At 34.2% G+C, this 27,537-nt stretch overlaps 2 protein-coding genes across 6 annotated transcripts in view; one reads left to right on the top strand and one right to left on the bottom strand.

Moving 5' to 3' along the window:
• LOC149801393 (peptidyl-glycine alpha-amidating monooxygenase B-like) overlaps positions 1–10,936 on the top strand; it is a 106,530-nt gene extending 95,594 nt beyond the window's left edge. Inside the window, exon 24 of the mRNA XM_089956798.1 lies at positions 84–10,936. Within this exon, the coding sequence (XP_089812924.1) occupies positions 84–256 (173 nt within the window). The 3' untranslated portion in view covers positions 257–10,936. The remainder of the gene's footprint in view (positions 1–83) is intronic.
• Positions 10,937–19,163: 8,227 nt separating this feature from the next.
• The window catches only part of LOC149801392 (WD repeat-containing protein 41-like), a 67,289-nt gene continuing 58,915 nt past the window's right edge, over positions 19,164–27,537 (bottom strand). For 3 of the 5 annotated variants that reach the window (XM_089955468.1, XM_089955466.1, XM_089955464.1), the window contains one exon: positions 19,164–20,956. In XM_089955468.1, coding sequence (XP_089811594.1) covers positions 20,837–20,956 — 120 coding nt within the window. In that variant the 3' untranslated portion in view covers positions 19,164–20,836. The other 2 variants (XR_016420643.1, XM_089955467.1) reach the window with 2 other exon arrangements.

Here is a 27,537-nt window from a genome sequence, read left to right as displayed (position 1 = left end):
TCATCATACGATTTTTGGTGACACAGATTGCAACAAATGCTAAATTTGCATAATATATTCAATACATTGACATTTTATTACAGGGCACTGTGGATTGTGTAAGAAGCAACGAAAAAAGCCCATCTTCAATATTGGCAATTTCCTTCACTCCCATAAAGGATTTGACCGGCTAAGCACGGAAGAAAGTGACCATGAACTTGATGATGCCCTGGATGATTCTGATAAGGAGGAATACAGCCTTGCAAGAAAAGCATAAAATCACCTGTCATTGGGTTATGGTCATCAGTTCATTAAGTGCATTCATATAGCAATTTATCTCATAAATTTTTATTGTAGAATTAGTAATTATTTTCAGATAGCCTATGATATACTTCAAAATAACTTCTACCAATAAGGAAGCAGCAAATAATTCAAAAAGGACATTTGTAAAAATAATTGTATATAATTATCTGAATACACTGTGATTGTTTTGCATGTATTTTTTAAACATTTTCTTGGAGCTACCCAGAAACATTGAATTCCAAGGAACTAATAGACTGAAGTAGATTGCATGGCATGTACAACTCAGAAAGTAGGACATGAAAACAAAGAATTTGGAGAATAAATACTTGAGTAAATCAGATTCTCCGTAAATCTGTTTTGATAACTAATTCTTGCTTTTAGTACCGTGACTGCTTCAGCTACAGCTGGTGCAAGAACTGACCATTTGATTTTTGGTGGCGGGGATTGTATTTGAACAAGGATATTTTTAGATAAATGTTTTTTCAACTAATATAAAGAATATAAGTTCTTTTTTCTACAAATAAGAGCAAGAATATTTTTTTCAGCATATTTTGGGACCAGAATTTTTAAAATTTCCGTCTGAATTAACATTTTTGAAATGCAGAGTTCAGTTTTATAACAGAGGGACCTGGCCTCAGTTGATTGTCGGGCCCCAGTTGGCAGTGGGTAATGAGGAAAGGAGATGCTGAGTAAAGCATTGTCAAATGCATTGCCTGATCACATTAACATTAGGATTACTTTCTGCTATTTCTGAAACTAGCCCTCATTCAAAGATGATCATTCTGTCTATATATATATATATATATATATATATATATATATATATATATATATATATATATATATATAGAGTGGTTGACTGGATTCAGAGGTTGCAGAGAGCAATCCAGATGTTAATGTGATTGGATTTGCATTTACTCCAAAATTCTTAATTGATTTTCATGAAAATTTCACTGTAGGCTTAAACATTATACTAATTCATAAATGTATATCTCTTGGAATCAAGATGCCATCTCATTAAAAATTTTGTGCTTTGTGTTGAAACTTCTTCAGATGTAATAATGCCAGAGATTAGAAAAGGTACAAGAAAATGGTCTTTTATTATTGTTAAGGAAAGGTATACTGTGATTCTATATTAACCAGCTGTTTTGCACAAAACTCTTTCCATATGGTGCATTTATTGGTTCTTTTCTTGCTTCAGAGCCACTACGGCAGCTTATCCAGTGAATCATTCCAGAACCTCTTCTCATGTCTTAGTGGTTACATTTTTTGAAATAAATTTTATTAACAATATATTGATCTAATTTTTGCAGTCATGTTTTATTTAATGATTCTTAGAGTTAGATTTAAGTGAGAGAAAAAAATTCCTGTTCTTACAGGCGGCTACAGGTTATTAACTAATTATTTACAGTTCTTGACAAGCTTTACAATATATTGATTTTGGGTCCAGGGTTTCTGTGGCTGAAAGAAAAAAAGAGTTTCTAAACAATAACAATATTTCTATGTGACAGACATGAACCAAACTTTATGAATGGTTCAGACTTAAAATAAAGGAGAAGCCTATCAGTATTGCAGTCAATAGGTCAAGGTCACCAACTGATAAAAGAAAAATGGTATCCACACAGTAAATTCTTGTCTTCATCGTGGACCAGGACTAAATTTTATGAATGGCTAGCACTTGCTGTAAGGAAGAAATCAATTGATTTTGGGATAAAAAGTTTGAAGTTCTAGGTCATTGTGGCTGAAAAATGGTGTCTACACAAAAGTTCAGTTCTCAACCCAGTACCTTTATTAGAGTTTTGGGATGGCTTATACTTTGTATAAAATGGTCAGTTATATATAATCTTCATGTATTATTTGTATCTGTCTATCTATCTGTAAGTCAAGCTCACTGTAGCTGAAAGAAGTAAAATGGTATTTACATAATATTCTTGGAACTGGATCATGCACATTGACTAAAGTTTGTTTAGAGCTTGCAGGTATGGTAAAGAAGAGGCTTATTGATTTGGGGGTCAGAGGTCAATGTCAAGTCTGATAAGAATATAATAGTTTACAGTAAGTCTGGTTCAAGATGTCATATCTTGACCAAAGGTCAAGATCTTTGAGACTCGGTTAATGATCTCAGTGCTTGCAAAGAGGACTGTTAAACATACAGCAGGTGTATAATGTGATGTACATGGTGGTCTTATTATAGAATTGCTAACTTAGTGAAGGAAATCATGTTCAGAGAAGTATTGTTCTGCTACCTTATTTGCACTCGGCTTACATATCAATGCATGTCCATTGTGGAATGCTAATGTACTGAGGGAAAATAAGTTTAGATTTATATAACTTTACTGTTATTTGCACTCTCATGAATTATGCACATTGGCTGTTTGTTCCTCCAAGATGTTTGTAAACTGGATAGACAGAGATGTACCAGTGTACCATATAGTGGTAGATCTGATCCTATACTGAATACAGCTGGGTGCACATCATAAACAGTTTTGTAACTTTGGGGTGGGTGGGTGTGTTCTATCTCTACACAACAAAGATGTGTATATACATTGCAAAAAAACATTCTCTCCATAAATAAACATATAGGATTTTTTTTGCAGATAAAATTTAATGATAAATAGTGAAAACTTGATAAATGGCATTCAAGGGCTACAAATACTGCTCCAACCTGTTGATAAAGCGCATTCATGGAGCTACATATAATGGTCCAACTTGTTGATAAGGGCATTAGAAGTGCTACATATATTTGTCCAGCCTGTTAATAAGGCAATTAAAGCTACTACAAATATAGGTACTTGATGGACAGGTGTTTTTTATGTTGATATTAACAATGAAACAAAAAGTTTACCAACAAGAGTTGTCTGTCATGAGCATGAGCAAATGTCCTTCATGAACACATGTCCCTCATTAGCATACGAGAACAGCAGTGGCTCAGTAGTTAGCATGCTGGACTTGTGGTCCAAAGGGTGCAGGTTAGAATCCTACCATCAGACCAGCTTGGGTCACTTGCCATCATGTGTACTTGGGCAAGGCACTTCAATTGCATCAGCACTAGATAACCTACTTGTGTTGCTGTGCCATAAAGCACCAAGCCAAACCAATCATTAGCATACTTAAGATGCCCATGTCCATCATATGCAGATATCTGTACAGACATGTTTCACTAAAGTTGTTATCGATAAAGGATTTATTTCTTTTCTCATTTTATTGTTTTCTTTTGGAGAAGTTATTCCATTTACTCCCATAAAAATAATACTTTTTATATAAAAAAACTTAAATCAAAAGTGACTCTACAAAAGAAAAGTTGTTTTTGATTTATTAATGTTACAGACTCAGTCTCAACAGTTTTATGACTAGTTAACATAACAGACTCAAGTCTCAACAGTTTTATGACTAGTTAACATAACAGACTCAAGTCTCAACAGTTTTATGACTAGTTAACATAACAGACTTAAGTCTCAACAGTTTTATGACTAGTTAACATAACAGACTCAAGTCTCAGCAGTTTTATGACTAGTTAACATAACAGACTCAAGTCTCAACAGTTTTATGACTAGTTAACATAACAGACTCAAGTCTCAACAGTTTTATGACTTGTTAACAGAACATCTCCAATAAAGACCCAGTCTCAACAGTTTATGATTTTTTGGGTTAATGTAATGGTTGATTTGCAGAGCATTTTGAAAAGTTATACAGATTGTTTTGCTCTAATCAGAAAATGTGTTTTTGCATAGCAAAATGTATTGCTGTTGGGCATTCTGTTATACTTTTCATAATTAATGTTGTATTTACAATTTGTAAAAGTTAATGATTGTTATGTACATAGTCCACATTGTCACAAATGTAATAATTGTTATTGAAAAGAGATTTAGCTTAGAGGTAGTCATTTTCAGCTGGCAAGCTGTTTTATATAGAGTTTGATAGGTTGAATAGGTCTGTAAAATATGATATAATTTCCTTGTGAATTGTGCATTATTGTAAATATTTTGAATTATTTACACAAAATGAATAATTTAGTTTGAATGATAATGAGCATATGAACACTAAGTGGATTAAAACTGGACTTCATCATGTGCCATAACCACTTACTCTGAGTTCCTGTTGATTTGGACTATAATATAGAACAACCGTCTGCCACTGTAGTTAGCATTCAATTTTCTTGCCATCAGTAATATTATTCAAATGCTTATGAATTTTGAAACTTTTTGGACTTCAAGGTTTTAGACTTTTGGTTTTCAGATGGGGCACACTCATTTTACAAACACAAATCTTGTGGGAGGTTGTTTTTTTATTTTTAAAAAGGGCACCTGTTAAGAGTTAAAATCAGTCACGAACTTTGATAATTCTGCTTTCTCAAAATTGCCATGCAATCATAAAGTCAAGAGTTGTAGACTGAACGTTGGTCAAACACAGTCAGTCCTCTGGTCAGCAAACATTATTTTTACTGTCAAGAATTATTAATGAATTCATATTTTTGTTGTGTATGTTGCGTTTCCAATTGTTGTCTCATGCATAGGCACTTATTGTTGTATGTTACACATTCATGCAGTATACATATCTCTATGGTATGTGTTTATATGTAAGTGTCTAAATTGTTTAATAATTGCCTTAATATAGTGTCCTAAAGAATGTTATTCTTACATATAAAATTGATTTTGACTTTTTAATTTTTCAATCTGAGCATGAACAGTTAGTTCATGGAGCCAGAGAAAATATTATAATTTCTTATATTTAAACCCCAACATATTAATACCATTCACTGTAGCACACACCAAACTTAAAGAGCATGCCATTATCTGTGCTAGATTCACTTGGTAGCATTTCCATTGTGAAGATTTTTGTATTGCTTGTACAGACAAATTGAGATTTATGTAATATAAAATCTGTACAAGCATGGTGAGATACATGTAATGTATGTACAGGCATAGTGAGATTTATTAACAAAATCTATACAAGCATTGTGAGATACATGTAATCTAATGCATGTACAAGCATTGTGAGATGTAGATAATGTAATATCTATACAAGAAAATTGTGAGATCTATGTAATGTCAGATCTGTACAACCATGACAAGATGATGTAATGTCAAATCTGTACAAGCATTATAAGATGTTTGCAATGTCAAATCTGTATAAACATGGTGAAATATATGTGATGTTAAATCAGTAAGCATGGTGTGATATTTGCAATGTAAAATCTATACGAGCATGGTGAGATATAATGTCATATTTGTACAAGCATGGTGAGATATCGGTAATGTTAAATCTGTACAAGCATGATGATACATATATAGCATCAAATCTGCACAATTAAGGTGAGATAAAGGTAATGTCAAAACTGTACAAGTATGTTAGCATATAGGTAATGTAAAATCTCTACAAGTATGGTGAGATATAAGTAATGTCAGATCTGAACAATAGACATATGTGCTTATTAATGGTGAAATGCATCACAGTACAGCAAATTGTAAAGTTCTAATGTTTGTGCTCATCAACCAGATATTATGGAATATTAAATAAAGATGTTTGATCAGAGGAAGGTAAGAAAACTAGATGGAGAAATGGAACAAGGCACTAATTTAAAAATAGATAAATAGGGACACCAGTCATTTTCTTTAGAAGAATGTAATTATCAAAAGAATGAATTCTGCATACAAGGCCTTCCTTTTATTGTACGTTTCTTTATGCACATGGTTGCAACAAAAATACCAAAAAGCCAGTGTACACTGATTATCATATTTTACAGTATCAGTTCTCCAGCATCAGCATTGTTATTATAAATGTTAGGATTCTTTAGGGATACAGCATAGCACATTGTGCAGGCAACACTCTGCAATACCTTTTTCTTAATTATTTGAAAACTCTAAGCTGGGATCATTAGGGATGCATCATAGCACAGAATGCAGGCCTTACCACTTGTTCTGTATAAGGTGAAAACTCATAGCACAGAGTGCAGGCAATACCCTGCTGTCATATTATTCAATATTATTGAAAATTGTACATTTCAAAGTCAAGAAAGATGCATTGTAGCACAGTGTACAGGCAATACCCAGCTGTACACTATTTTACTTTAAAATGGTGCAAGTCAGCCTTGATGAGGATGCATCAAAGCAAAGGCCTACCCTCTTGACCTTATTCTGTACTGTTTGAAAACTAGGGAAAGGTGGGCTCAGTGTGATAAATCATAGCTCAGATACAGGTCATGTCCTGTTTTACTTATTCTGTATAATGTGAAAACTGTACAGTTAGACTTGTTGGGAATGCATCATAACACCAAGTGCAGTCCATCACTCGCCATGCTCAATATTATTGAAATCAGTACATGTTAAACAGTAGGGATGCACGGAAGACAGTATCAGCATCTTAGTACAGAGTGCGGCAGTACCCCACTTTACCTAATTATATATGAAATTTATACATGAAAATTCCAGATTGAAATATACAATGGTATGGGGATTTTTCGTTAAATGTAATTGACAGTCAGAATGATATTGTTTGTGTAGACTGTTTGCATGTTTCTGTTTGAGACCTAGAGAGGACATTCAAATACAGTAGGGCATGATTCTTTCTTCTTTGTTCTAAGTAATCGATGTGTGCAATCCTTTTTGCCTTTGCTAGTTAGAAGCATTTATTGATGTTATGATGTAAATTATTTATTTTCCTTGATTTGTGCTGCTTTTTATATTTCATGGAGATTTTTACATGGTTTATACCTGCTGGTCAGTTGATTTATTAATTATTTTAAATTATTTTAAATTTCATTGTATCATACCAAATTATCTCACTTATAAGATAATAAGGAAAAGAAAACTTTGTTGTCCTTTTTTCTGCCATTTAATCATAAATTTTTATATCTTCGGAAAAATTATTTCTCCAAACATTCCCATTAGGATGATGAATGACAATGAAAAAATCATTGGCCATTTATCAGTTAGAAGTTTAAAATGAAAACTGAAAATGTCACCTTCCTATAGTTAAATTGAAAATTTGCACATTTGATTTTCAAATTGTTCAATGTAATTGTATATAACCCTCATATCATGGTGAAAGATGTGTTTCAAGAACATACTTTATTGTGTGTGAAAACTACTTGCATTACTGATATACCTAAAAAGTATGCAGTGAGCATTCAAGTTTTACAGTGATTTCTAAACCTTAAATTGTTTAGGTTTATTTCAATTATGAAAGTGGTAGCTATTTTGATAATTTACTTGTGTACTGTTTAAAAAAATAAGAAACTCACATCCTAAATACCTGTCAGCTTGTCAATAGGGGAAACATATTGCATCATGAATATAAGCCATTTGTTCAAAATTTTATAAACAGGGTTCCCACGCTACTGGGAAAAGTCAGGAGAAATGGAGAAAAAAATTCCCGACCATGAAAAGTCCTTGAATTCCACAGATATTGATGAAAGTTGGGAAAACCCCAGGAAATGTCCATCACCACTTGACGCCCGAAACAATCGCGTAATTGAGTTGTAACTAAACTGATCGCAAGTTAAATTTATCAAGTTCTAACCAAAATATTCAGAGGGTGCAGTATGGATCACTTGGGTGCTTGAAATACACATATACGCTGAGTCAATCCAAACGCTCAGTGGATGAGTTTCGTCTAATAGACTTTTATCTTCAAAGTCAGCTCGATATCCTTATCTTTCCTTACCTGGAAGGTATGAAAACCAGTCTAGCATCACAAGAGGCCAACATGGTTTTGGCAAAGCGTAACTGCTTACCGGATGGCCTAGCAAACTTTAAACGTTGTTAATCAAGTGATACATGCATCAAATCACTATGTAAATTATTATTGTGAGTTTTAAAATCGTTATGTTTTTAATTCTGTTGAAAGATATGATAAAACTTTGGCATTGATGAAATGTGACCTGGAACTTGCAATTTGAATTGGCTAGTCGCTTGAGTACACAAATCTAACCCACATTTTCAAATGTTGTAGAGGAAATAAATATTAAATGAAAGTCATATACTGTTTGTAAAACAAAAGAATGCAAAATGTTCCCTATTTATATTAAAAGAACAACTTCTGGAGTTTTGTTGTATCATGTGACTACCACGTTGACATGTGCTGTCTGCTTGATAAATCAGACTGGCCAGATTGCTAGCTTTTACCAAAGGTATCTGACTTTCATTTAATATAATTGAATTTCCATACAACAACATTAAAAAGGAGTTTGTTGTTGATATCACTTGACTACTGGGACTTCTGATGTCGTTTCAGATTTGTGAAGTTATGTGACTAGTAATGCAAATGACGAGTACCGGTCCAGGTTTGATAAATGCTGTAGTTTAATCTAGTCTGTCAGTGGATTAAAGATGTAACAATTATAATACTTGCCATTTCTGAGAAGATAAATAATTTTCCTATTGCTTTCATGCAGGTATAAGTTGATATAACATAAGTTTAAATTTTCTTGGCCCGATGGGAATATTCGGCAGAAACCCGGATTAGAAAACAGACTGCTATTCGTTTTAAGCCATATTTGTATTCCAAATTGTTGAATCTCAGAGCTGAAATGAGAAATTGTCATCCCTTTTATTATATATTAAAAAACTATATGAGCCCCGTATCAATACAGGTTTGGGGACTGGTTTAACAAATTACAAGAAGAAGACAACTTGATTTACAGAAAATTCAGTCCTTGTTTATACAACAGTATGAAATTGTGAAGGTCTTTTGTCAAAATTTAAATCAGTCCCTTTGAAAATGTTTTTTAAAAGCTGGATTTGTAACCATATCGTTTTAAGGAGATTAGGTTGTTTGTAAAATCTTGTTTGGGATTTTATTGGCACATATCAATTCAGGGTTAACTCGTTTCAGTACAAGTCAAGATTCTAATTATTTGCGTTTATTGCTTTTTTATTACTATAATAGGAAATGTTTACTTTCTATAAGATTCATATATATTGCTATATAATTCTTTAGATTTAAAGGTTTGAAAAGAAACAAAATTAAATTATGTTCGTTGTGTTGTTCCCACTTATATTATTATTATATTATGCAACATAATGCAGGTCAGCACAATAAAGTTAGAATTTTTTATTCTGTACATTGAAATGAATTTACATGCCAATAGATAGGAATATAATCAGATTTGTTTCGTGTAATACATATTGTGGTTTTGTACATGAAAACCTTTTCTGACTTAGATGTTTTGGAGAGTCTTGAAAGAGAAACATCTTTAGATTTAGAAAATGCGTATTTTATAATCTAAAATAGTCTTTAATTCCATTCAGTAATAGTCATATGTGAACCTTGAAAAAATTAATTTCATTCTGGAAAACCCCTGGAAATGACCTGGAAATCTATCTTTAGAAACACGTGGGAACCATATATAAAGTACTCCACCCTTATAAAGCAATTATCTGTCTTCAGCAGACACATTATCCATGTTGATATGATTTTAAAGATTAGAAAGAATGTATTAGTATAAAATAGTTAACTCTTTAGAGGTCATCTTTTCTCTTTAATATTGATCTTTTTTCTTCTTCAGATTGTCACTTAGGGCTGTGTTCAGTAGAGATAGCACTACTAAGCACTAGGCTAACAGTCTTGCCATAGTTTAAGCCCTCTGAAGATGGTAAATTTTGTACTTAATGTATACATTATGGTACAGACTTTGGGCATGGCTATGGCTGCACTGGCTATACCCCCACTGCTATGGCCTCATGTTGGCCAACAAAGAGGACTGTTAAACATACAGCAGGTGTATAATGTGATGTTCATGGTGGTCTTAATATAGAATGCTAACTTATTGAAGGAAATTATGTTCAGAGATGTCTAGTTCTACTACCATATTTGCACTCGGCTTATATATAAATGCATGTCCATTGTGGAATGTAATGAGGAAAAATAAGTTTAGAGAAATATAATTTTACTATGTTATTTGCACTCTCATTTTTTAATGCACATTGGCTGTTTGTTCCTCCAAGAAGTTTGTGTAAACAGGATAGACAGAGATGTACCAGTGTACCATATAGTGGTAGATCTGGTCCTATACTGATCACAGCTGGGTGCACATCATAAATTAATAGGAAAAAAATATATTGAGTTTTCTCTCAGTAATTGTATCCTTAACTTACATAAAAATCGTCACTTCTGCTCGTATATTCTGACAACCTTTTAGTCTCACAGAAGAAGAATGGATTATTCTCCACATTTTTATAGGTCTTGCCAATATCAGCAAATCATTATGAGCTTATGGATATGATTAAATCTTTGTGAATAAGTATTGTTACCAAACAAAAAATGTCTGTAAATTGGCTAAAGTATGTCAACATTCCTTTTTTTTTTTTTCCTTATTTATTGGGAGATAGTTTTTTCATCTGTGGACAGTTTTATCTTTAAACATCAGTCTGTTATTTTTAAAAGGAAAAGTACTTGCAATGCATGCTTTGTCATTGTAAAGCTCTTTCTTTGAAGGAGCCGATGTAAATTGTTGGTAATTTTAATGCCATTAATCTCATTTTCAATGTTGTTAAGGATTTTTCAAACCGAAATTATTTGTTTTAAATACCGGTTAAATTTATGCTTTTCTTCAGCATGTCAGATATGAAAATCATTTAATATTTTCTATTTTTTTGCATCCAGTTGTACTTACTTAATATCTTGCCTAATAAAGTGAATTTAAAAAAATCTACAAGATTTGTGTTGTTTGTATTTAAAATACCATGCATGCCTTATATCATTTGATTACTTTGTTAATAGATTACCTGCCTGTAATAAACAAACTTTTGTTGAACATTTTAGCATGAGTTATTTCCCTTTTACTACAACAAAAACAGTTATTTTCTTACAGTGAGTTGTATAAATATAACTAATATCAAAAGCTTGAACCTCTTTATAACTGTATCATCTAAATAACATTCAGACTGGCTGCTAATCTGTGTAAATTAGCTAGGAGCTGCCATATAACGTGTTCCATTTCAGTATCTAAAAGTGGTTCCCAGTGATCATTTGAACAGCAGATCAAGGCACATTTGAAGTGAAGCTAGAAACTCGGATATGCTTACCTAGATCATGGCCCCCCTCCTCCCCCGAGTGGCAGAATGGTCTAAAGTGCTCACTGGTATGGATCATTGCCATCCCACCTCTGTCTGCATGGGTTTGAGAATCCGGTTCGGCCAATGTCGGTATGTGAGAAAGCTTGCCAGTAGCTTCTCATGGGTCAGTGGTTCTTTCCAGGTTTTTCCTGGGTTCTTCCTCAACATTTATACTGGCTGCCATGTATAGGCTATCTTGTGCTGAAAAGTAGCAGAAAACCTTAAAACAATAACCTAGGTCACGGATTGAAGTTAACTGAAACAGCATTCAAAAATAATTTATAATGTCTAACTGTAATATTTTTTTAACATTTTCCAACTTTCATATTTTAAATTGAATTTTAACATCTGCTACTCTGGGTTAGACATGGATTCCAAAAAACCTAGAATTTCATTTTGACTTTAGGAACCTAAAAAAAAGCCTTACAAAACTGAAAGAAGCCTAAATTTAAAAAGAAAAAGGTTTGTAAAAATAATGAATGGCTCCACCTGACCCCCACAAAAATGCTTTTTTTTGGTTAAGCTTTCCTAGTGGGAAAAAACATGCAAATTTCTTACCACTTGCTGGTATTTGTTTTTTAATTATTTATTAATTTTCACTTTATTTTCATTTTACATCTATTTAGAAGCAAAATCAATGCATACTTTAACACATTTTTAATAAATGTTATGCTCACCATGGAGACAATCTTGTAACTGGTTTGTGTCTTGGATTACAAAATGAAGATTTAAAACATTGGAGAAAATTTACAAAAACCCTTAAACTTTTACAACTGAATTTCACTTCAAACCCTGGCTAATATCAACATAAATACCCCTCAATCTTCAGATATTTTTTTAATTCTATGGTAGTAACAAGGAACCTTGAGTTTGTATATTAATGTATCTAAATGTTGCAATTAAACATTATAAATGGTTAAAATTAGTAGCAGTGTATTTTCCAAGGTACTCGGAGTACATGTATATATAAAGGTAAATTTTACCAATATTGAATACCAATTTTTTTATTGGTCTGCAAAAAGTTGTGATGCCCATTTTATATGTAAATTCAAAATTCATGTTTTACCTCTCATTTTACCAAAAATGTGGTTAAATATGTAGGTAAATTATAGAATACCTGTTTCATATGTTGGTGATGAAATTTGGGAGCAGTGTTGTGTACAAAATAGGTACCATGAATGAGCTGCTCTGGCCTCTTTATCAAAATTATGTTTTTCTTTCATTGCACTGGGAACCTCATTTGCATAACAACAGGCCATTTCAATAAGTGTTGTTACTTCCCTTAGATGTTTATTTCCCTTGATTGTAAAATGCACAACATGCCCAGTATCAAAATCCTCTAATGTATGCATTCAATTAATAAACAAATTAAGATCAGTATAAGGATACAAATAATATCATTAAAACTAGTACTACTACATCTCTAATACAATTTCAGATTCTCTCATTTAATTTTTTTTTTTAAATTGGCAAATTTTCAAATTCATAAGTTTACAGATATGTTAACTAGTCAACAATAATAAATGAACACTGTATAAAAAAATATGTAAGCTCAGAAAAAGTTTGGAAGAATTCACAAGTTTTCATTGAATCATTTATTCCAAGAATATTCTTAAGTAATTATTATTATTTATTTATTTTGATACTATAAAAAATAATTCATTTGATTGTTTCAGTTTAAATTTAACACAAATAAGCATCACTGGGAATAGCGATGACAATTTAAATATAACTGTTATGACCATCAATCATCATATATTATTACAAATAATGTAGATTATAGCTATGTTCAGTCATTCTACCAGTCATCTTCAGTCATTTAAACAGTTCTTAAGAATTTCAAAAAAAAAAATTGTATCTAGCTCGTAAATAAAAACATTTTGAATGTAGTTCATAATACTATTAACATTTTTACAAATGATGTATATATGGTTTATATGTTCTATGCCATTTTAGTTGTTGAAACTCCTGATTTTTGGATCAGTAATTTAAAATTGGTATTATTTTACTATAGACTGTTTGGAATAGTTTTTATTGACCGTTTACAAAAATGATTTAATCTAGTCTTCAGAATATAATGTGCCTTCGATGCTTGTGCTGCACGAGTTTTTTGACGCGTGTACCATGCAGTTTTAGAAGAATATAGGCAACCAAGATATTTGTAATAATATGACCTCTTTATGGACAGCATCAAAACATCAACTTTTATGAATTCCCAAATATGCTTTTATATTTCATTGACTAATTTAAAGTAAGCTCATAATAGTAATGGTCAAACACTTTTTCATAATCAACAAAAGAGTACAAAATCATCATCTGTTTTCCACAGTTATTGACATTTCAAGGTATTTAACATAAACATACCAAAGTGGATTATCCACTTCTACAAACCAGCATGTTCTTTGCCTAAATTATAAGTCTAATCACCTCAATACCACAAGATTTATCCCAACTTCCAAGATTTTTAAAGTAATGTACATCTTCAGCCATTTTACTGTCCAAATTTCCATGGAAAATGTCAACTGTTTCATTTAACCCAAAATTTGGATCCAGCTCGTGATATGTACTAAATAATTCTGAAAAGTACTGGCACCAACTGGTGCGAGTTATTTTTCCATTCAATGTAGTTGGTGCACAATTTAAAAGTCTCCAGAAATTATTTTAATCTTTCTTTACAAATAGTTTTATACCCCAAGATTTTACTTTTCCTTCATTTTGTATAGGCTATGCTCATTCCTGGTTACATTTTTGTACATGTTTCTAAGCTGCTTGTAAAAAGCCAAGTTATCTCAATGACATGTGTTATTGTTTCCCAAGTTATCTCACATGTTATTGTTTCCAGTGTTATCTCAAGTGTTATTGTTTCCCAAGTTTGAAGTGCTCATTGCTTTGTTTGTTGGCTGAAACCCAATCACTTCTTTTATTGTTATTATTTTCATCTAATTTCATCATCTGTGCGGATTCACAAACACTCTAAAGGACTATAATGCATTGTCAATTTGATCATGTTCCAATATATAGTGTAGTACAAGAGTTTTCTTATTGTGTAGAACTGACATTCTGGTCAATACATTTCTGTTTCATTCCAAATACATCTCTTGGAGAACTATTTCCATTATATTCTGCTGTGAAGGAAATGGAATCAACTTGACCCAAATTAAATAGTATTCAATCCCATTACTGACCTTGAGTGTGGTTATACATGTAAATAATGATTGATCTGTAGTAAGTAGCTGAGTTCATTTGTATACATGTAAATAATGATCAATCTAAACAAATTTCATGTAATTCCTACCATAGTGATTTAACTATTTTCTGCCCCCATTATCCCTTCCTCCTATTTTCCCCCAAAATGTGTGTGGTTCCTGTTCCACTGGTTTTAAAATTAGAGTAGGTAGGTATTTGGGGGGGATAAAGGTTACATATATTATAATGATTAGTATATATTCTGTACTAGGAATTTAAAGGACAGGGCAAAACTGGCTCATTCAGTGCACAAATCAGTAATTTTTAAAAAAAAATATTTTTACCCTGGGAGGAAAAGTGCTAGGGTCAGCACTGAAAAACAGGGACAGCCAGCTGACTGGAAAATATCTTTTCGGGCCACAGTCCTATATAATAAAGCCAGGTTCTCTGGCGCTAAAAACATTAAAATCTCCATTAAAATTAAATTTTTGGTATGGATATGTAAATCTTCAATCTGCAAATTCATTTTCGATCATGGTAAACAAATCTTCTTCAGGATGTATTGATGAGTGTTCACATGACATATATACTACACCAAAAAATTTGCCTTGGTTTGTACATAGTGGGAAAATTTCAGCAAAACAATATTTTTGATTTACTCTCAAGTTGATAAATATTTGAATTAGCATGTCTTTATACATCTACAGCAATACCTCCAGAAAAATGTTTTGCACTAAGGTGGGCTTTTTAAATTTTTTTTTATCAGATTAAGTTGTCTGTCATCCCATGGAAGATTAGGATGTCTGTCATCCTATGGAAAATTAAGATTAGGATGTCTGTCATCCCATGAAGATTAAGATTAGGATGTCTGTCATACCATGGAAGGATTAAGATTAGGATGTCTGTCATCCCATGGAAGATTAAGATTAGGATGTCTGTCATACCATGGAAGATTAAGATTAGGATGTCTGTCATACCATGGAAGATTAAGATTAGGATGTCTGTCATATCATGGAAGATTAGGTTGTCTGACGTACAATGGAAGATTAAGTTGTCTGTCATACCATGGAAGATTAAGTTGTCTGTCATCCCAAGGAAGATTAAGATTAAGTTGTCTGCCATACCATGGAAGATTAACTTGTCTGTCATACCATGGAAGATTAATTATTTTCTGTGGGATTGGGCCTCTTGATTCTCAAGTTTCTTGTAGTTTGTCAGAAGCTTTACTTTTAAATGTGAGACTGATTATGTAATATCCCTCATTTTCCTTCTGATCTGTTCTTATGCCCCTTTTATTTATAAGTTTGAGGCAGTTGAATCGAACATTCAGGCATCATGCATCATCTGATATTTGCAGACAAAGTATCAGCTGGAGCGAAATGCAAGTCCTGCTTCCTCTTGTGACAGAAGTGACTGTGATTCAGAAAAATGGGATATGGGGCTTGTACTCTCACCAATCCTGCAGGCATTGATTTATTTGTGCCAGAAACATTTCCAGTCCATGGTTAAAAGTCATTTTGTTTTGCCTCTCTCTGCATATGGCGATGGTAGACTCTCCTGTTTTGATACTCAAATGTGTCTGGTTTCTTGGTTGCCTCCTTCATCTGCCCATTCTAAGTCTTGTGTTTGATTGATTCCAAGCAAAACCAACAAGCAAAGGGTGGATCACTATGGATATTTTGCCACTCCCGAGAACAGAGTAAAGTATATTGACCATTTCTTCACTGGCTGTTAAAGCAGCCTATTTTGACTCTCCATACGAAAATGTCTGCTCCCATATTTCATTTAAGACGCAAACCAAACAATGGAATGTAGACAAGTGTACAGGTATGTTTTCAAAATTGTTTTTTTAAATACAAGGTTAAACAAAAATACAGAAACGTCATCACAGAGGCATTTAAAAATTAAATAACGAACATATGCAAGTGTCAAACCTTCACATTTCCTGGAAAAATTAAAGTAGCTTTGTTCAGAATTTTGGAAGAAGCCACAGTGCATGTATTTCCTTGTTTCTTTGTATTTTTATATTATTAACTCAGTGTATATAATTCAAGATGATTTATCACTGATAATAATGATAGTTGTGTCAGCTATTATTATTATTATTACTTGGTTATTGATCAGTGTGATATTCATCCAAATATTTATACTGTTTTATAAAATTATAATAGTTGTTATCATTATAGTCATATTTTTATTCTTATTAATATTATTATTATAGAAACAAACAATAATTGTTTTGTCATGAAATAGTCATCAATTGTATTGTCAGTACCATAATTATCATTTATGGTTACTTTTCGTTTTGCCCTGGAGTTCTGCATTCTTTCACAGGTTTCCAGATTTATAGATAGGTGTTCCCCCAGGTTTTCTAAACTAATTCTTTTTTGGGTTTTGAAAAAAACCCAAAAGGAACATGCATGTCCCATGGGAGGTTTAAAGAACTGTCAATTTTCTTTATTTTGATACATGAATGATCAAGATTTTGGAGTTTTACAGCATACAGATAGACCTTCTTTCTGACAGTCATTTAGAACTGAGGTCTCAAACATCCAGCCCATGTGCCACATGCAGCCTGTGGAGTTATTTCCCACAACCTGCAATGACGTCCTAGAATTTGTAAAATAATTAGTAATGCAATTAGTAATTCTTTGGATAATCCTTTTATGTCTGCAGTCATCATATTGTGATCAGCTCTCACACTGTCAATATATGCTTTCTTGTGTTTTTAAAGGCAAATTTAAATTTTTTGGGACTGACTTGGTACAGTGGAAGACAACATATAGCAGATGTTGCATCTTGTCAAAATGCCATTTCATCTTTCACAGCTTTAGCAACAGTAATTTTGTATTTTTTCAAGGTTAACATGTGAAGACCAAACTTTTCCCTCTGCTCAATGCAACATGATATTTTCAGGAAACCACAGCCTTCCTGACATGTCAACATTCTGATTTGTGATTTTATACAATAGTAACTGATAGTTGATGTATGATAGATCTTAAGCAATGCTGAGCTTCAGAGCTTGTTAATGGAAGAAAATGCACAGAGATATTCTCAAGGTGCAAATCTTCATCTAATCATTCCAGGGACAGGTAAGCAGTAACATTTTGTCTACACAACCAATTTTTATATGGTCAGGATAATGAGTGGTTTTCCCTGAGCCCTGCTTACAAGGTTTTGGGGTTTCATGGGGTTTAACGCCATTTTTCAGCACACTGATAGGCTATACATGGCAGCCAATACATCTGGTGAAGGAAGAATCCCGGAAGACCCCAGGAAGAACCAAAGACCCATGGGAAGCTACTGGCAAGATTTCTCAAGATCGTATTGGTCAGGCTGTGAGATATGTATGTGATCTATGAAGGTGAATGCCTTAGCACACTTGGCCACCTGGAACCCTTGTGCTTGTTGCTCTAACATCTGTTTTCAATTTAATCTAACTATAGATTGAATATTTAATGCATTGTCAAGGTCACCCATAACATGACATTGTGTACTGAAAATTACCCCAACCATTGGCGTATTTATCAAGGTCTGATAGTAAAATTCACTTCAAAGGTGAACTGGGGATACTGAAGGTTACTATTTATGATAATGCTTAACACCATGTTCCCAGAACAAACTACCAAATAATGAGCAAAGATTTTTCACAATATATTTTTGTTAACTTTACATATCAAAAGAGAAATTGGGGAAGAAAAGTTTTATCATTTTGCTGTAATGTTTTACCAAGATCACACATAAAAGACATTTTGGTAGTTTGATGCTAGACTCGTCTTCTTAGCTTCCCCACAAAAAATTAAACTGATATGGTGTGGACTATGGGATAAATGGCTGTTTGACAAAGCCAATCAACTGAGCATTTGGACTGGCTAATACAAATATGGTGCCCATATCATCATACAGCTACTGTATCTCAATTGACTGGAGAGTTCTGCAAACTCTGAAAATACTGGTAAGAACTTAATAAATTTAACTTAGTTTAATTACAACTCAATGACGTATTTTTGCTGTCATCAAGTGTTGGCCATTTCATGTGTATTTCCAACTTTCATCAATATTTACAAAAATATAAGGCTTTTTCCAGTCAGGAACAAACTCATTCTTTCCCCCATATTCTTCCGATTTTCCATCAGTGTGAGAACTATTTGAAATTATATTTTTCATTTGATACAACTCAGTGTATTGCCCATGTTGTAAGTGTTCACTTATACTTGTGTACTCTTCAACCCATGCCTTGCAATCATAGTTATTACTTAAAAGGCTTTGATGTTTGACACACAAGAAGTAATACAAAATGTTTATCTGCTACTGATCGAGTCTGAACAGACAAACTAATTAAATTGCACAATAACCCTAGTTTGTGACACTGGTTGTAGAGTGTGTTTGGCACAACCTGACCTGTTCAACATAACAGAAAACAATGACTGGTATGAATTACATCATACTACTATTTTCCAAAGTTCATAAAAAGGACCAAAAATTTGGAAGTCAGCAGATAACTGTCAACAGTAATGGACTCCATAGTTAAAAAGATCACCACCAAAATATTATTCTGCCTTGAGGTAGTTAAATGACAAAGTTACTAAATCACATTAATAACACAAGATATAGCTAAAAAATATAAGACAAGTCAATGCATTTGAATAATTTCTTTATTATCAATAATGAAACTGAAATTATGTTTTTAGTACAATAAACTGCACAAGTCATTGCTACTGATTCCTGCTTTATGCAAAAGTAATATTGTGCCACTGATAGACATAATGACACACTGGCAGGCTCACATTACTGATAGTCACTGTAATGTATCAAAAATGATACAGTGACAGGCTGATATTGCTGACAGACACAATGACACACTGGCAGGCTCACATTACTGATAGACAAAATGACACACTGGCAGGCTCACATTACTGATAGCCACTGCAGTGTATCAAATGACACTGGCAGGCTCACATTACTGATAGACACTATGACACACTGGCAGGCTCACAGTACTGATAGACACTGCAGTGTATCAAATTACATAATGACAGGCTCACATTACTGATAGACACAATGACACATTGGCAGACTCATATTACTGATAGAAAACAATGACACTGGCAGTCTCACATTTCGGACAGACACTGCAGTGTATCAAAAATTACACACTGGCAGGCTCACATTACTGATAAACACTCCAGTGTATCAACCACATGTACTGATGGCAGTCTACATGCATGTGGACATGCACTTGCAATTTACATACAGATCATGAATAATGGAGTCAGACCACAAATGGCTAATGAATGTTATTGTCATGGATACGTTATTCATATAAAAAGCTCACTTTCTGTCTGGTGGTGGAAAGTTTAAAAAAAATTAGTTTCATGCAAGATATGTATATCTAACATGCAATTGTTTGCATGTGGGCAACTCAGATTATATGCACAAAAAAGTAATACATGTTGAGAAATACTGGTTTGATTTAGATGTTATTAGTGGACCTGCTGATTTGGCATCTCTGATTTGTGGTGACAGCAATTTAGAGTATCTGTAAGCTTATAAAGAACACAATAACTTACACTGCTAATATATATAAGTGGTTAGTTGGAGAAAAAGGCAGATTATAGCAGCAATTTTCACAAAAATAGTTTAATCAATCTTGAAGCAAAAGAATACTGGAAAGCAGGAATCTAATTGCTTATCTGAACATTTTAAATGGGGTCAATAGTATGATCGTGTTTTAAATGGGGTCAATGGTATGATCGTGTTATATCTGAAATCATTTTATAATGATAGGCCTTATAACAATGAAGAGCTGTGTCTTTCTCTCTCATTTAAAGAAATCATTCTCTTCATTCAAAGTTGTTGAGTAAATGCATATTAAATAGGCCACACAAAAAATGCATGGAGCATGACCCATCCAAGTGAGAGTGTTAATGTAGCTTCTGTCTTTACAATGTAAATTGAAGTTTCTTCCTAAACCCTACACCCCAAAACGTGGTTATGGAACCAACTATTATGAATATTAAAAAATGCTCATGACATTGTACGTTAGGATATGTGTGTGTACTGAAATTCAACATTTTGACTATTAGTTCTGTGGTATAGTCCTCAATATATTGTAAAACATGTAAACAATAACAAAATTAAAGCTGGCAGATTCGACCAAAACAATACGTAATTTACATTACAATACTATTGCACATACCCAAGCTTAAAATACATGTAGAACTTCATACATCTTAAAAATTTTCTGTTTTCTATTGCTACTTTTTGAGCATTTCAAATATAGTACATTTCACAAAGTCTTGTGATAATGAAATTTACACTGGACAATTGTATCTTTTGATAGAATCAGAATGCATTCCAAGTATATCCTCCTCTAACTGTTGTTGTTTACCCTGTATGAGTCGATTTCTTTTTACCATCTGCAACTGTGAGCTCTGAGAAAAGATGAATATATGAATCAATTAATTACTATTATAATATATCAATGTGTAGAATTAAAAAACAGATCATTGAAAAATTAATTATAAATGCTTACTGGTGTTAATTTACTTTGCTATTAATTTTGTTCACATATGTTCATCATTATAATACTGCATTATGTCACCATATTTAAATCATTTCAAAATGTCATACTTTAATAAGAGCTCCCAATTTGAATTCAATATTCACAAAAGGATTACTCTAATTTAATAATAAAAACGCAATAGAGAAAGACCAAGACCAAGTTTCACTAAAATTCTATAAAAAATATCCTCAACTTGAGATTCTACATTACCGGTATAATGCTTACGATATTTCAGACCATATCAATATTTTGTCTGATGCAGAGCTGGTAGAAAGAAAAAAAATCAAAATCACTTGTAGGTTTTAAAATTAACATCTGGAAACCTTTTTATTCTGTAAGAATTAATGCAGAAATTCCTTAAACTTTAGAATATCCTACAAATTGTCTTTAACAGAGGCTAAGCAAGACTCCTTTAAGGAAAAACAATTTTTTTTAAGCAAAATATGTTTCTCTGATAAAATTTCCTCAATCACATTAATGTTAGGATTATGTTCTGCTATCTCCAAATCCTGCCCTCCCTGAAAGATCAAAAAATGTCTTTCCATCTACCTAACAAGCAGATAATGGGAAATGAATCTTAAATGCTAACTACCTTCTAGTCCTGCAAGTGGTCACATGTATCCAGATGTAATCAGGTTTAATCTTAAGCAAAACCTTTAACAGGGTGTTAGCATTGTGGGAAAGGGTGGTCGGGAATTTTAGTAACGTGATCAGGCAAGTATGGTTCGAGAAACACAGTTTACTATAAAATTTGCTTTCTGCATCACATATATAACCTGATAACATGAACATCTGGATAAGAGGTAAGAGGAGCATTCACCTCTACCTGTGTCATCCTGTAGAGTCCTCCTACTGAAACAATGAATTTCTCCAAAGGCTAGTTTAGCACAAATAAAGATAATGTATTTACACAGTGCCAGGAAGATCCCTATGAGATATCACATTTGTGTCACCCTGTATGAGCACGATTGTTCTACTGAAGTGAATAAATTCTTATGTCAGTTTAGCACAAATGAAGAAAATGTGTTTATACATGTGCAAGGTAGATCCCTGTGGGTTGCTACTTGCGATTATTATCTTACAATGAAAAGTTTCCAGATCAATCGAGCAAAAGTTCCAAGGTCATATCCATGTCTGAGGTTGTGTTTTCATGAATGGGAAGTGGCAATCATCTGGGCAGCTACCAGTGGCCGGTCATAATTCAGCTCTTACTTTTGCGAGGTCATGTCACACAAATAGAAGCTGGATAAAGTAGACTGGTGTGCCAGACAAATGACTACACTATGTCTTGAACTGAAGATTGCATCTGAAGGCCAGATTTGTGGAAATCAATTATATTTTTTGAACTAATATCTTCAATAGTTATACCTGATTCTATCAGGAAGTAAAGCCTTGTATGATATCTGCTTCAATGATATGGAAGACAGGGGCCTGAACTTAGACATGATGAGGAACACCAAGATCCAGGAGAAGTTCCATTATGGGAACAATATGAGCAGGTGTAGTTGGAATATGTTGAAATTAGCAACTCGGAGAAGTCCTTGTTGTTGCCAACATCATCTCTTCCATGTCTGAACATGCCAAATTTCAAGGAATGGTATCCTCTGATTGTAATGGGGATTAACTTATTGTCCCTAAAGAGAAACAGAAAGAAATTAGCCAGCTGGGAAATGGAGGATATGAGTAGTGTGATATCACTAATGGACACCAGTCATTAAAAACTTGCCATTTCCCATCATATGCCTTCAAAGTGGAGGGCCTTCTAGCTGTTGCAATCCTCTGCATGACTGAGCCACGAAACTCCTTTTCTCATAGGGCATCCCTAAGAAGAGGCAGGCATGAAGGAGTTGCAACCTTGGCTATTTTCAGCAGCATGAGAGTCACCAAGATTTTCTGGGTATGTCTGTCTCAAAATTGAACAGATCCTTGATACACGATTCTTCCCATTGTTGCGGGGCAATCATAACTGTTTTGCAGTATGCAAACCATCCCACACAAATTTTCTTAATTATCCTTGGAATCAGAATTGATGGAGGAAAGGCATATGCCAAGATTTTCTCCCAGACTACTATAAGTGTGTCAACAGCCATTGCTTATGGATAAGAAAATGGCAATACAAAGGTGGGTAGCTTGTTGTTCCATTTTTGTCACATTAAGTCTAGCACTGGTTAGCTCCATACGGCAGACTGGATGAAGCAGTTGGCCTCTCCTTGATACTGAAACAGGTCAGAACATTGAGTCTGTCCATGATGCATCAGACTTGAATACTGAATATTTATCTGATATTGGGAACACCAACGATAATATTCCCATACCATGAGGCAAAGGTCTGGTGATTTTTTACCTTTTGTTTTGAAGAGGTACTATGACTTAATTGCCTGACACTATCAAGACCATCTTACTTTAGATGAATTCCACCTAACTGTGATCTGTTGAGAATGGCCTTCATTTTCACAAGTCTGGTAGCAACTGTGTTCCCCAACCTGACATACTGGTCTCTAAACATCTTACATGACATGTATTATTTCTGGATGTGGGATTTCTAAAGGTATTCCTGCAACTAGCCACTTCCTATACGGCCATTACAGAAAGGGAGTAATTGATCTTAGTCAAAATTTTAATATCGTGATCGAAACAACCGAAGATCCGGCACCACTGTGCCAAAAAAGCCAGCTGTAGAGAGCACATATTAGGTGGCCAAGGTGTAACTGGTCCACCACCACAATGTATAGGCTCTGCAGTTAAAAAGAAACACCTTTGCCAAAATAATATTTGTTTGATGCTTTCTCTGATGCATGAATAATACTTTTGATGTCTTTGGGTTGAAGAGACACTAAGATGACACGTGTTATGATCTCCATACAATGATGGACAAAATGCTGCAAAGGAATAAGAACTGACTTCTCTGCAATGACCATCCATCTTGACTACAATGACCATCCATCTGGACTACAATGACCATCAATCCTGGCTGCAATGACCATCTATCTTGACTGCAATGACCATCCATCTTGACTGCAATGGCCATCAATCCTAACTGCAATGACCATCCATCTTGACTGCAATGACCATCCATCTTGACTGCAATAACCATCCATCTTGACTGCAATAACCATCCATCTTGACTGCAAATGAAGGAAAGGTTGTTTATGCTACCAGCCAAAACTGAACTTACTGAACACTTTTGCAGTATGTTGTTCATGCATGCCACTGCCGCAGTGGAGGAGGACATGTTGCAGTCTTGGTGAAGGCCCAAGGGCTCAGAGTAAGGCCAAATGGAAGGAAGAGAATTGGTATACTATCTCATGGTATGTAAACTGAAGGAATTTGCATGATGCTGCATTAAGTGGGATAAGGAAGTATGCAATCGGAGGTTGAAACTGATCATGTATTTATCAAATTGCACTGCAGATAAATGGACTTTGCCATCTCCATCTTGAAGTTCATGGTAGAAATAAACTTACTGAGCCTACTTAAGTCTATCACAGGCCTAAATTTGACATTAGATTTTGTAACCAGAAAGCTTTTGAAGCAGAAATCCAGGGTATGTAGTGTTTGGAATCCACAGCCTGTTTCATGAGCAAAAGCACTAAAGAATGCCTGCTTTAATGAGATCATTTGGAAATTCAATCATGATGTGAGATGATGAAAGTTGAGTCCAGATAAACAAGACCTTCTGAAATACTTTGGATCACCCAACTGTTTTACAGGAATATGTTGTTCAAAGTCTGGCAAAACAGAAATCTGGTGCCCACAGGTGAGTTGCCAGTGAACAAGAGAAATGGCAAGTCACTGATGGTTGGTGGAAGGACAGGGGAAAGTGAAACTGTTTTCTCACTCACTCCACCCCCACAACATGCCTGTGACAGTTAGGGGCCTATGGCAACTTATAATTTTCATGGCTATTCAGCCATTGCTGAGAACTACCCCTGAGTTCTCTCTGGCATCAATCATCCCTTCATTGGTACATTCCCTGATGGGGTCATGCATAGATATGTATCAGCAGCAGTCACATCATGCCCAGCACAGACAGCATGTTTGGCTGGATCAGATGGCTCCAAATGCAATGACAGTACACCATGTAACATAGAAATGATCAGTCTGGCTAGGCAGTTGTGTGGTTTACTGGATGAAAGAGGCCATCACCGTTTTAAATATCAAGAGATGTGGCTGACCAGTTGGCTTGTGAGCCAGAGATGTTTGATGCATGACCACTAAAGGCATACACAGATCATCTGGATAGATGGACCTGTTGATCAGCAGCCAGGATGGCATATAAAGGGCAATATATGATTTGTGGGCCAGTCCACCCAGCAAAGGTGAATGCTAATCCCACACACCAAGCTTCAATATTTTCAAATCCATACACTTGTTAGAAATGGGACATAAACCCAGTGTGGTACCAATCTATATTGTGATTAAATTCACTTGTTATCAAAGATTAATCATTCATTATTCCATTATTGGAATCACTTGACATACTGTCGATTGAATCTGCAGTCACAGTTGCTGCTGCTGGTGTTTTTTTTTTCACTGGAGGAGGAGCTGGCATCTCCACAGCTGCCATAAAACTCATTAAATGTTCCAAAGGGAGGTGGAGATTCATACTGAATTTGAGCATTCTTGTTTCTTTACAGCTTTTGAGCTGCCCTTCAGGGATAATGGACCAGACATATTATGTCCACAATGAACACACATTACAGATGTGATCATGAACACTTTGTGCAGTCTAAGAAGCATGTTTCATAGCTGTCTTCCAGAATCTTAAACTGTCTGCACTTTTTGCACTTGGCTAACATCTCTGTAGTAAAAGTTGTTGTTGTTGTTGTTGTTGTGGGGTTTAACGCCATTTTTCAGCACACGATAGGCTATATATGGCGGCCAGTATTAATGGTGGAGGAAGAACCCGGGAAAACCCCAGAAAGAACCACCGACCCACGAGAAGCTACTGGCATGCTTTCTCACATACCTACATTGGCTGAATCTGAGACTCGAACCAGTGCATTCAGAGGTGAGATGGCAGTGATCCGTAACGGAGAACGCTTTAGACCACTCGGCCACTCGGGGCCCCCTGTAGTAAAAGAGAAAAAAACAATGAGGAACAAATAACAATATAAACTGTCGAATAAAGGCCGTACTCACATTACAGAGATAATCTAAAACAGGGATCTCAAATGTGGCCCGCACAAGTCGTATCCTGTGGCCTGCAAAATGATGGGTGTCACAAGGTGTTATGAGAGATAACAAAGGTGGTGCGGCCCTTGGGCCATCCAAAATGCCCTCATGCGGCCCTCAGGGTGGTTTGAGTTTGAGACCCCAGATCTAAAAAGTGCAATAAACAGAAATATAATAGTGCACGACAATTTCACAGGTGAAAACTGTGTTGATTATTGAAATCACATGGAAAATAATGAACATTAGGATAATTTAAAAAATCCAAATAAATTTACTGGAAATCATGCAAATGTTGTATGCACAATGTATTTGTATAACATTCTGACTTACTATACCACTGAAAAGAAATGGTCAATGGTTAAATAAAATATTTAAATGGATTCCAGGTGGCACTGCTTCAAGTTGAGAACAAAAGTTAAAACTGGTTACATCCAGGATACTATGTCCACCCAGCAGGAATAAAGGGGTTATTCTGGAAGAGTTGCTTCCCTTTGTATGTTAATAGCTGGAAAGACATTTTATCATCTTTTCAGGGAGGGGTTGGCTTCGATGAAGCAAATAGTAATGTTAATGCTAAAGTAATTGGGCAATGTATCAGACAGACAAATTCAAGATTTTATAACTATATTTTAATACCTGATGTCTGCTGAGTGTTCTGATACAAAACCATTCCTACCAAACAAGCAATAAAAAAAGATATTCCAAAGAGACCAAGATAGTTTGAGACAATATGAGAAAGAAGATAGTTTGAGACAATATAAGAAATAAGACCAAATAAAAACATAAGCAAGCTAATGAAGAAGTCATATTTTATGCCCCATCTATCTCCTCCTTCAGAGTTAAGAAGTCCTATAATGTCTGACCAATGGGAATTATAGTTTACTACCGGTAAATCCTCTGTATTATTATTTCCAACAAATTTAACAAATAGGTTATTAATGTAAAGCTATTATGGACCCTTTAACTTTATGAAAATCATTTGTTTTATGGACATAATCCCAGCTGAAAAAGGACACTATCACTAATTTCCCATATATTCATTTATAATTTGAGAAAACACATTTCAAAGATAAAGTATCAACATGTTGGTAGTATTCCACATTTTACTACCTTGTGATTATTTGTGAAGTTTTAATGTTATTACAATATTATGAACTTCAATATTCTGTGAACTCACTATTTTTGGTCAGGTGCCAGTTATGATGGATTGTCACAACAAACAAATTAGAATCCCAGCAAATAATAATCCATTTATAGAAACAATAGGACAAGTTT

Source organism: Sinohyriopsis cumingii, chromosome 4 (assembly GCF_028554795.1).
Source record: "Sinohyriopsis cumingii isolate HCF-2022 chromosome 4, ASM2855479v2, whole genome shotgun sequence".
Classification (NCBI taxonomy): Eukaryota; Metazoa; Mollusca; class Bivalvia; order Unionida; family Unionidae; genus Sinohyriopsis; species Sinohyriopsis cumingii.
Note: the sequence above shows the minus strand (reverse complement) of the source record. Positions and strands in the feature narration are given on the sequence as shown.